The sequence below is a fragment of the Nymphaea colorata genome, chromosome 2, assembly GCF_008831285.2.
Source record: "Nymphaea colorata isolate Beijing-Zhang1983 chromosome 2, ASM883128v2, whole genome shotgun sequence".
In the NCBI taxonomy this organism is placed as follows: domain Eukaryota; kingdom Viridiplantae; phylum Streptophyta; class Magnoliopsida; order Nymphaeales; family Nymphaeaceae; genus Nymphaea; species Nymphaea colorata.
Genome location: NC_045139.1, coordinates 671,512 through 683,605, shown reverse-complemented (window position 1 = coordinate 683,605; position 12,094 = coordinate 671,512). Strand labels below are relative to the sequence as shown.

The window sequence follows — 12,094 nt, the reverse complement described above, 5'->3', positions numbered from 1 at the left end:
ATCTTTTAGCAACAGATCCTAATTGTTTAGTTATGTTTGTCAACATATCGTAGACCATTATCGTTAATGCTTGTACAAAAAATGACTTTTATCAACGGATTTAAATCATTTAGCCATGTGCAGCAAGTTTATTTTAATACCTATATATATATATAGCTAACTTTAAGTTTGTTAAAGTATGATTGCACCTAAGAATTGTGTGGGGCGCAAGCAAGCCAAGCGCACCATCAAGTGTAGGAATATTCTAACAAACTTGTGGCTTTTCATTGTCCTCCTCCAAGAAAGGGTCACAAAGCGTGTTTTCAATATCCACCGTTCATCTCGTCGACGGACAGTGCAAATTCAGAGAGGCACGTCATCTTGATTGATGTTATATGTCTCCATATGACAAATAACAGCTTCGATCAGATATCAATAAAGTATCTAAAAAGAAAGATTGAATAAAAGTGCAACCAGTACAAGCGGTTATGCCACCACCGCCACAGGCAAAGCGCTAGTAGTGAAATTTTTTATGATGGGGTGCAATTCAATGTTCATAACGAATCAAAATATTATTTTTTAAAATTTTTATATAAAATAAGTAAATTTTTTTAAATTTATATGTAAATTTAAAAAACAAAAAATTGAGTTGGGGCAAGGGCCCATGCAGGTCCCTTTTGGCTCCGCCCCTGACTAGTATCCTTTTTTTTCCTTTTTTTTATGTTCATACCTTTTTAGGGCAAGTTAGCACTAAATATGTAGTTAACACCTAACTCTATTCTATTCAAATCCATGAAACAGTGATCTAAGTCTTGCGGGACTGCCTCATATCTAGAGATTCACCCAAATCTAACTATTAGTTTAAGGTTTTAGGCATTAGCGAAGCTAGAAATTTTTTCTGGGAGCACTCATTCAATACTTTTAATTTCTTTGAGGTACTTACATGTATAATAATCAGATATATCAAAACATTAACATATATATTAAACTAATTTTATGACGCTGGTGTGGGCAACTGTCCACACCAGCCACCATGTGGCTACGCCACTGATTTTTAAATGAGCTTTTTGAAGCAATCGCTCCATGAAAACCCCATGTATCTCCGCCCATGACTCTCCTTTTTTGTTCATAGGGCCAAGAGCTACATGTTAACCAGGGCACTAGTTCCACTTTGCCGATACAAGAGAGAGAGGTTGACTGTAACTGACCACCTACCAACCCTTACCCAAATCAATGCAAAAAAATGTCTTAAGAAGGGGGCGTGAGTTTTATTAAAATTTGGATTTGTATGAACCATTTTTTTTAATGAGATATTAAAACATGACTTTTATACTTGGGTGACATACTCAAAACACATGCTTGGTGAATAGACAAAGTTATTTATAATTTATTCCCCGTTTGAAAACCAGGTTATGTGGAACCTGGGTTTTGACCAAACCCCGTTTTCATATCATCCAAACCAGGCTTTTCTCTTTTATGCTATCATCTAAACGCTCATATGATTTTTGCGTGCTTCATCTTAAAGTGTCTTCATTGGTTATGCATATCATTACATGAAAAATGAAGTCGGGTCAATAAGATATATATGTGTGTGACAACTGTTGTTTCTAATCACAATCATTCTTAAGGGGGCGAAGTTAATAATTTTTTATAAAAGCGGCTTAATTATAGTTTCAAAATTTTGATAAAGACGGAAACCTCTTAGCTGTTGGGTCACAGATCAGGTTTCTTATCCCTTGATATCAATATTTTATGGAGTCATCATATATATATATATATGAGGGACCATTTTTGAATATAATCTCAGTTGGTGATGTTTGAGTTTTTCATATAATCTTCGGTTTTAGTGACAATAGTTAAAAAACTGGATTAATTAGCTTAGAGGTGATTTAAGTTTTAGGATCTTAAGTCCTAATATTCTAAATCCTTAATTTCTAACAAGGATATAAAATTTTATATCTGCACAAGGGAATTGCAAATCTTACATCTTGAAGTCCATCGTTTTCAAGTCAAAACCATCTACCTTCTAACTCGGGATCTATGGATTTGAAGCATATTGGAACTCTTAAATCTGAGGTTTTTAAATCTCCAGTTTACTAAAGTCATGGTTGGCGGGTTGTTAAATCATACGTTACATTTAAGCCACTAAGTGGTCGTTTGATGCATTGGAAATATGAAATTAGAAAAAAGTTTTTAGAAACTTATTTCATGAATTGAAGAAATGAAAACAAAATCCAGATTTCCAAAACCCCTTTGTGTTTGCTTGCTGGACTTGGGTTTATAAGAAACAAATTTCTCAATTTAAGAGGAATGAAAAATGAAAAAAGAAAAACGTTGAATTAAGCACTGCTTTGAGAGCCTAACAGTTACTTTTTTCATCCTGAGTTTGAGTTTGATGGGCAAGAAAAGTTTTTAAAATTTTGAATTTTATTTCCAATGCTACAGGAAATATTCTACCCATGAAAAGGGCCCTAAGATAAATAAGAGAAAACGCTTACTTTATTTGACAGATGCTTCTAGAAGCCAATCAAATGTCCTTAGAGGATTTTCTACCATTGTCTCTTGAGATCATTTAAAGTGTTACCAATGACAAAGAAAATAACAACGATGTCTCTTATTTTACTGTAACAAGTAAAACACTTTTACATTTGGAAAACATAATTTTCCTTAAATTATAATCAAGCAGAAATTTCTGAGTGTTACAAGAAAAAGCGGGGGACATATACGAAAATTAGGAACATGAGACTCTTATTTAAGATTATAATCAAATGCTAGGCCTTTGAACACAATAGTTCTCTCCCTTTCTTTTAAAATCTCTTCTTCTAGTGGCAAAAGGAAGATTCGAGACAGAATGGTCGGTGGGCATGCGTCATAATAGGGTCCATCTCTGTGGATTCTTCAGCATTCTTTATGTACACTTAATTGATACATTTTTACTCGAAATTCTTCTTTAAGTGTCGTTATTTAATTACAAATCTTTAAGCGCCCATATATATATATATATATATTTATTTATTTAAAAGTATGACTGTTGCATGTGATTTTGTGGCTATATAAACATTTGAATAAATATTTATATAAGAGAGCGCACTATATAAATATTTGAATCTTCTTACCAACTTGTGGCTTTTGGGCTGTCCGCCATTTAGGGCTCAAGATGAATGCAGCAATTGTTCAATATCCACCGTCCATCTCCTAGATGGATGGCGAAAAACTGGATAGACGCGTCACCTGGACATCTGATGTCATTCCATCTTATGTCACTCGTTCCATTGTAGTGGTCGATTTTTCCTGCTGGCAATAGACAAATAACGGCTTTGTACAAGATAAGAATAAAAATATTTAAAGAATAGAGAAAGAATAAAGGCAGCCACTCGAAGCCTTTCATATGCTTTTGATTAATTAACTCATACTTATATATATATATATATATATATATATATATATATATTCTCTCTCTCTCTCTCTCTCTCTCTATATATATATATATATATATATATATAGAGAGAGAGAGAGAGAGAGAGAGAATATATATATATATATATATATATATATATATATATATATATATATATATATATATATATATATATAAAGAGAGAGAGAGAGATACCTCAAATCTTCACTAAAATCTAGTGACAGGTATCAACTTGGATATTTGTTTTCCGGGTTTTCTTTAGTCTGGGCATGTTTAAGAAATGGACAAAGCGACGGACCCACGTTTGTACAATTAACATCCGACCCACTCGATGCCAGCTAGATCGGTCACTTTTCAGGGCTCCATTCGGTCCGCGCGTTCACACTTCACATTGACTCAAATAAATAAATATATATATATATAAGTGTTTGATTATATTATGTTTTAGATGCGAGGTGATTTAAAACTAAGAGTTTAGATTTCAGATTTCTAACAACGATCTGAGATTTTATTTTCAAAAGATGCAGAAATTGGAAATCTTGCATCTTGAAATCCTTAATTTCAAGTCAAACTGTTTTCTCCCTTTTAATTTGAGATTTATAGATTTGAGACGTAATTGTGATCTTAAAACCTATGGTTTTCAAATCTCCAATTTTTCGACCTTCTCGTTAAATCGGACATTAAAATCTAAAGTCCGACTTAATCGGTGTTAACGATTTTCTGCCGCAGACTTATGAGTTTGTTTAATGTAATTTAACTTGAGAAGCATGATTTTACAATTAAATTTCAGTTTCAGAAATTCTAGATTTTTGCCTGCTGAAAGCAAAAGCAGTGAGGATCTTATAAGAAATTCTAGAAACTTGGAAACTCTTGTTATGTTCAAATGGTAAACCTTTGAATAAATCTCTCTCTCTCTCTCTCTTGGTGTCACCTTCTAGAAGCAAACAGTAGATAAAAAAATCAGTGTGGGCCGGGTTTTAGAAAAAGTTGCAATAGTTTTTTAGTATGCATTGTATGGGGTACATTTTTGTGGACTTTTAACAAGGTCTTATATACTACTTGGGTTGTGTTTCTTTCATCGTGAATCCGCGGATTTAAGGTCAGACCCTCTCTCTCTCTCTCTCTCTCTCTCTCTCTCTCTATATATATATATATATATATATATATATATATATATATATATATATATATATATATATATATATATAAAATTTAAGTTACTCAAATCTTCCCTTTAAGGCAGCTAGCTATCAAATGCAACTTTAGGACATGGGATATTCCGGCGAATACCAAATCTCCGGCAGTTAAGAAGTAACGTGAATTTAAATCTGCTTCTTGTTGAATAAATGAATTTAAGCTGCTTGGGCGAGGCCGATGTTTGATTCAAATCGGATCCGATTAAATATAAATGTCGAACCTTATGTTGGTCGGATTCGAGTTTGGTTTTAGAAGAAATAGTCTGCATCCGAGTTCGAATTTGGATTTGGTTATATACAATTTGATAGTCAAACGACTTGAGTCCAATAAAATCCAAACCTGGCCCGAATCCAAATCAATCACATTCCTAATTCAAGCAAAGCTTGTCATGTGTCCTTGAGCCTCTTCACTTTTTAAGTGAAACCGTGATGGGCTGATGTAAATATTAACACTTTCTCCTTAATCATGAAAAAAAAAAAAATTTAGGTGGACCTTTTCTGCTGTGTCGAAAGTTTTTCAATTGAAACGTTAAAATCAATTTGCCTTTTTACGAGCCTAACGTTTGTTTATAATTCAAAAGAACGCCATTTTAATAAGTTATTTATAAAAGCCACACTATTCAGAAAAACCGTCAGATAAGACGTTGAAGTGAATTTCTGTTGCTTCAAGAACGAGGAAAGTAATCTAAGAAAGGATATTAAGTGATATATAGTAATATTGAAACGAGTTTGCAGCTAATACGTTATATTTTTCAAGTCAACAAAAATTCACACATAAAATTAATGTTTAACAGGTTTTGTGAAGAATGTGGTTTTCATTAAAAGAACGCTTTCGTTTGAAATTATGAGAAAATGTGGATGCAAATAACAATTTATTAAAAGTAGGATCGGCGGTTTGAAAGATTTTTTGTGGGGCATTAAGGTAATTTGGAGCTTACCTCGCTCCTTAAGTCATCGCGCCATTGGAGGGAGCCGTGCGCCTTCTTTGAAGCTTCCCGGAAGAAGAAAGAGAGGGCGCTCTTTCGTCCGTTCCATCTCACGCGGATATTTGATCCGACCCTCTTTTATCTACTCCTCCATCTTGCGTTCCTTCTCTCGTCTTCCTCCGATGCTCGCAAAGGTTTAGGATTCAGAAGAGGATCGCCTCGGTCTCTGGTTAGTTTCATGCCCTCTTTGGTTTCTGTATTGCTTTTTCATCTCGATCAGGAGGCTTGGAGAGTGAGTTTGGTTGTTCATGTTGTTGGATTTGAGATTTTGCCGGGGGTTTTGGCTTTTGGATTTGATCAGCGCCAGGGGAAATGGTTGATTTTTGTGCTTGGTTAGTTTTCTTTGTGATCTGGACGCGGATTGAAGTTTGTGTTGGGATTGACTTTTTATTTTAGGGGTTCTGCTGAACTTTATGGAAGCTGCTGAAGTTTAATTTCTTGAAAAAATGGTGGATCTTTCGGTTCCAGATTAGTGTTTCGAGGAATTTGTTGGGGTTTTGGCATTTTCGGCCCTTGGCTTGATCGGGATATTGGAGGATAGTTGACTTCACAAATGGATGGCCTTTTTTGGATCTGGTGAGGAGCTAGAATTTTTGCTCGATGGTATTATTTTTGGGGGTCTGCTGAGTTCTGGGGCTTTCTGGAGCCCTGTGTTTTGGAAATTCGAGGGCTAATTTTTGTGGTGGTTTGTGTTGGAAACGTTGTGGGAATTGCTGTTGCTTTGGTGAGTCGTGGAGTGGTATTGCTAGGATTTTTCTCTTCTGGGGAAACATTGAATGCATTTCTCGTAAAAGCTGCACCTATAGTCTAAAATTGCTTAGGCTGCTCATTACCGATCTTTTTGGTCTTGTTGTTATTGTACCTTACGTATTGCGTCTTAAGCAAGGAACGTATTCGCATGGTTCCTCGATAATTTGTTAGTTGCAATGGATTTGTTCTGCTGTTTTGGTAGTATTATACGCTTTATTGTTTGTGATCCAAGTTTCTGTGCTTTATTTTATCTTAAGTTTGATGTTTTCTTGAAGTCAGTTGGACTAGAATTATCATCCATCAAAAGTAAAGTATATCATTGGAATATGAATAACCAAACTTGTTTTGTCATTTTTAGTAAGCTTTGCTTGATGCTTCGTGCCTACCTTATTTACGTGTTATTTCCATTTTGGCTGCAGGTATCGTATGTAAGGAGAAACTTGGCACCAGAGCTTTGTTTGATGTTTTACAGCTGCCGTATTCGTTTGTAACTTCATAGCTTCCGTGGTTGTTTTTCTGAAGGTATTGTGTGTGACTGATATATTTTTCTCTTGATGTTCATTAACATCCTGGCCTTTTCAGAATTGTAGATTTCGCTCAATGTTCTTAGTTTATATTTGTACTTATATCTCATCTATATCATGCACACTTTGAGTGTACATCCCTGAACAAAAACATTATATTATCATACTTCACTAATTTGGCAGTTTTCCAGTTTCCAGAAATCTTAATTGACAGAAGAGCTGCTTGCATATCATTTCAGATCTGATCTTTAAAGGGCCTGCAGCCATGGCCATGATAGACATTCATTTGCTGCCCCCTGGTTTTGGCTTTCATCCAACTGATGAAGAACTGGTTCTTCATTATCTGAAGGGAAAAATTCACGGCAAGAATCAGGAACTATTCGAAGTCATACCAGTGATAGACCTATACAAATGGGAACCTTGGGATTTGCCAGGTACATAATCTGTTTAGGCATTTTGCTCCTCTTATTCTTTTATGTTCAAAGTTTTCATACTGATGAATGCGCATTCATCAGTATGATTTTGTGGCGTCTGTTTTTGTTCTCCCTTTAGAAGAAAGAGAATTCCGAGTTGCTCTGTATCATGAGCATCAATTCGTTAACAAGAGGTGTCACTTTCAGGAAAAACCCCTGTTCCAACGAGAGACAGCAAGTGGCATTTCTTCAGCCCCAGGGACAGAAAGTATCCAAATGGTGCTCGGAAGAACAGGGCAACTGAAAAGGGTTACTGGAAGGCTACTGGCAAGGACAGGAACATCCGCTCTGCTAAGCGTGTTGTAGGGACCAAGAAGACTCTTGTATTCCACGAAGGACGCGCTCCGACTGGGAAACGTACTGACTGGGTCATGCACGAGTACCATCTTGACGAAAAGGAATGTAACGCTCTAGCCGCTGGAGTGCATGTGGGTGCTTTTCTTTCCGCTGAGTTAGGAACTTTTTTTCCTGGCGCTGTCGTTTGTAAACCTTTTATACTTATGATTGGACTCTTCTATGAAGCAGGAATCTTATGTTTTGTGCCGCATCTGTAAGAAAAATGGCTTTGATTTGCAAGACGATGCTGCAGCAGAGACTGAACTTACTGGTCCATCCCCAAAGGGAACAGAAAGTAGTTCTCTGTTCAAACCCAAATTGGAGGAAGAGTCTGCTGGAACGATAGGAGAGATTACGCCTGTGGCTTCTCATGGAGAAGGAATGCTCGAGGAGTGCTTGAAAAGTGGTCCTTTCACTGTACCGGCTACGAGCGTAGTACAAACTCATGAAACCCAACACTGGGTATGCCCATCTTGGTCTTTGGACGCAGCCGAACTGAAAGAAGGGCCTGCTAGAACAGAGGGAGATGGGATGCCTGCAATTGATGAGGGGTGGTTGGATTTTCTCGTCGATTATCCTGATCCTGTAAGCCAAATGATTGACGAGCAGTTGGACCCCATCGAACCTCCGATGTTGGAATTTCAATCTAGTGAAACTGAATTCGGGGTATGCTCTTCTTGTGACCGTTGCACTAGATTATTTTCCTCTACAAATTAGGCTTCTACTGGATTCGAAGTGTGTCCAAGCCCTTCTAATAACAAATTGCTCTTTGGCAGGACAATTCTCAGACTCCAAATCCAAAGGACTTCGTTGCTGCGGCCGACCAGGAGTTTCCTGTCAGATCTGAATACCAAGAAGCAGAATCTAGCATCTATAGCGAACTTGGAAGGCCAGATCAGGTCGCTGCCGAATTTCCAGAAACTGTTACCGATGAGGAAGAGATGATCGCAGAACTGTACTTGGCTGCCACAGGAACGCTTCTGGATCGTTACCAATCGGTATTCGATGGTGTTTCACTATCCGACTTGGGCGTCCCTGAAGAGCCGGCGAACAATGAAACTGGGGTTCAAATCCGGCGACGCCATCGCGAGCTTCCGGAGGAATTCATATCTCCAGGCCCAAGGATCAGACTGCAGGTCCACAAGATGGAATCAGCTGCAACTGGAGCAGTGAAAACCTGCACTTATGAAGATCGAACGGCCGCTGTCCTCAGTGAGCATGATGATTCAAATTACAAACTTGGGGAGCAACTTCTTCTCAGTAAGAAATCACCTATTCAAACTGAAGAACTTCGCGTACCATCTAAATTACCAGTGAGTGGATGCAAATTGAGACCGAAAAAGGCAGTCACCACCCCACACTCGCATATGATGAAAGATGGCGGGAGGATACCCCACTCAGAGGCCAATCCAGGGTCTGTCTCAACCACTGCCAAACCCCTATCTGCCACACCAGAAAGCTCAAAAACTGCTGGATCATGGTTTTTCTCTGGTTCCATCCGGACGTGGTTATCGCCTTCGCTGTCACGCAACAGAGAACATGCTGCCGACACTGCCGCCGTAGATTGCGATCAAGCCCGTGGCGGAGCCTGCAGCTTTATGTTCCATCTGCGGCGATACGTCTCGACTGGTCTGAGCTGGCTGCTGCCCGCCTTCTGCGTCGTCGGCACTTCTCTGCCGCTAGTGCTGTTGCTTCTTCGCAACATATGCCGTTCCATCAAAGGGACTTCAAGTCTCAATCTATAGCAGCTAAAGTTTCGAGGCTCGAGCTTTAGTTGAACCTAACGTCGTTGCTTGATTAACTCGACACTGGGGTGGCCATTCAGTTGGCTATGAAAAGATAGGAGGGCTCCATTTTCCAGTTTGCTAGGGACTAGTAGGTCGGTTTTCTCTTCCAGACGGATTACCGTGTTCTTACCATGCGGGTGCCATGGAGCTTCTGCAACTGATATGACTTAAGGGTTTTAGGAAGAAGAGATGCTGGTTACCTTCTGTTGTTATATTCCATAGATTCCATACTCGATACCGGTAGGAAGGGCTTCATGACTGGGTATTGCACTTGCCTATACCAACGAGAACTCAGTGCCGACAAAGGGAGAGGGACATTTTGAGGGTGTATTACGTGTCTAGCTGATTTGTATATGTTGTAGAATGGTCTGTAAAATAGTGGTCTATCTATTTGGTTTTTCGTCCATTTCATTTGCGTTAACCTTGTTATATTGTAGGGTCGGTTGTGCTATGGAGCCGTTATCTACTTCATGTTTGTTTATTTATGTAAATGGTAGGCAAGAAAAAGAAAAAAGAAAAAAAAAGGGGTCTGCCAGCTCCCCCTTAGTGTATTTTTGTCTCGTTGGTTTTTTTGCACTTTTGTAAATATATTTTGTTATTTGCCATCTCTCTCTCTCTCTCTCTCTCTCTCTGAAGCCCCCAGATATCAGGTTCAATCAGATTCAGTACAAGGCCAAACTTATGGGACAGCACGAGAATTGCCATGTTATTAATCACAAACACGCGAGTCAACTTACAACACCATCCAACATTCACAGAGATAACACTTGCTTCCATTGTTATTTATGTCTACAATGCTCCTAACCTTATGATATTTATATTGATCATAACAGAGGCCCTGCCCTTCGGTGGGAGGGAAATTTAGTGGTGTTGTCCAGGCAGCTTCTCCTTGATCTTCTCCATGACGCCCTTCTTCTCCCCTGCGTGGATCGGCTGCCCACTGGCATCATATTCGGTGTGTCCTTCCTTGTGAGTACCAGGCAGCTTCTCCTTGATCTTCTCCTTCAGCCCCTTCTTCCTCCTCCCTCCTTGCCCGTCGTCCTCGGAAGACTTTTCTCCGAATCCACATGGAAAAAGAAAAATCACATAATTCAGACGCATCGAACAAAAGATGGTGCTAGAATGTAACCTGCTGTCTCCCTCTCAAAAGGCAAAGAGCAGGTAAAGAATGTGTAGAGAAAGGCAGATGAACATACAGAGCTGGAACTCGAGCTGCCTGAGCGGTGCAGCACGCCATGGCCACCACCTTGCCTCTCACCCTGGTGCAGCACCTGCCCTTGACCGGCAGCCGCCCCGGTGCCGGAGCCGGCACCAACGCCGTAAGCTCCAGGGGTCGTACCGTACCCAGCAGTACCAGGCGTGGTAGCTGGGTATCCGGCGGTACCAGTGTACCCTTCTTGCGTGGTGCCCTTCAGAGGGTGGCCATATTCATCACGGCCAGGCTCCATCGCTCCAAGACACGCGAACACGAAGAAGTTCGGCGAAGAAATCGGACGACCAAAAACACGAAACAGACCACGATAACCACTTGAAATCGAGCAGGAAGCGTGAGGAAAATCTCGAGCTCGGTCGCCGGTTAAATAGAGGCCGGAGGAGGGCCGGACGGCGTAGACCGTTCCGGACGTGTCAGGAGGAGGACAGGTGCATGGACATGGACAAACACGTAATGGGCATCCCTCTTTTGGGTAGCTGCCACGTCTGTCTTTAGGTGGACGAAGACGATGACGTCGCATGAAATAGGTGGCTTTCAGAGGGTGGGTCATTCGCCTGGATTCTTTCTAGCGCGGTGGGTGTCATTGGATCTGATCTGAAGTCTGAACAGATCTTCAGTATCTCGATAACCCATTGAAACGGCGCTTCGGGTCTGATGTCAATGTCTTTTTTCTTTCTTCTTATAACACGAGCTCAATCGTTGGTGGTATTAAGTTGTTTCTTTTTGTTTATTAACCACTTACTTTCCTGTCTAGTTATTGTTATACGATCAAAAGTTGGGCATATTTTTGTATAATTTTTGTCTGAGATCAGTAGGTTAAAATCAGACTTCTGATAAAATAAAAAAGTAGTTGCACGCGACTTCACTTGTGGACGTCATATTTGAAATAAGGACATTGTTTTGTTAAACCACAAGTATCAAGGCATGCTTCTACTGAGTAGATCAAAAGAAAAACCTGAGTACAGCTTTTCTTTGTCTTCAGTGGAACCTGACTGAATCCAAAAAGTTATCCAAGCAATCAAAACATCCCCCAATGAACAAGTGAAGTTCTCCTTATATCTGAAGGCCAAAGAGGTCAGAAGTTGGAACCTTTAGTTTTGTCAGGTCGAATGCCTTCTTACTTTATTTACTCGAAGCACTAGCCATTTGTTGCTCAACTTTCGGCCTAAAGTTGGGAACTACCTAAATAAATCTTAGCTAGGAGCCCAATTCCGCTTATACAAAGGGCATACCATTGGTCGGGACAAGTACATGTTGATTTGATTCTCGTGGGTGTTACTTGGTTAAGTTGCGAAGTAAGAGTGTGCTTCATCGACTTGAAGGCCGACTGTTCACCTAAATCCCAATGCAACCCAAGGCTCCGAAGGCAACAGAAATTGAGGGACTTTCGGGCCTCTTTTCCAAACGATGAATTGTTAACCTTCCACCCACT

The 12,094-nt window shown here is 39.6% G+C and overlaps 2 protein-coding genes across 3 annotated transcripts; one reads left to right on the top strand and one right to left on the bottom strand.

Moving 5' to 3' along the window:
• Positions 1-5,573: 5,573 nt before the first annotated feature.
• Positions 5,574-10,054, top strand: LOC116247918 (NAC domain-containing protein 3-like). Of its 2 annotated transcripts, XM_031620371.2 has the most exons (7): positions 5,574-5,748; positions 5,976-6,155; positions 6,749-6,851; positions 7,093-7,287; positions 7,474-7,754; positions 7,852-8,328; positions 8,439-10,054. In XM_031620371.2, exons 4-7 carry the CDS (start codon positions 7,119-7,121, stop codon positions 9,405-9,407), a joined length of 1,896 nt encoding a protein of 631 aa, XP_031476231.1. In that variant the 5' UTR covers positions 5,574-5,748; positions 5,976-6,155; positions 6,749-6,851; positions 7,093-7,118; the 3' UTR covers positions 9,408-10,054. The 2 variants fall into 2 exon arrangements, with proteins under 2 accessions (XP_031476231.1, XP_031476230.1); XM_031620370.2 differs by lacking the exon at positions 5,976-6,155.
• Positions 10,055-10,108: 54 nt separating this feature from the next.
• LOC116247919 (water stress-inducible protein Rab21-like) lies at positions 10,109-11,458 on the bottom strand. Its single transcript, XM_031620372.2, has 2 exons — positions 10,646-11,458; positions 10,109-10,499 (listed from the first exon to the last, which is right to left on the bottom strand). The coding sequence occupies exons 1-2, from the start codon at positions 11,210-11,212 to the stop codon at positions 10,311-10,313; spliced, it is 756 nt and encodes a 251-aa protein (XP_031476232.1). The 5' UTR covers positions 11,213-11,458; the 3' UTR covers positions 10,109-10,310.
• Positions 11,459-12,094: the final 636 nt, after the last annotated feature.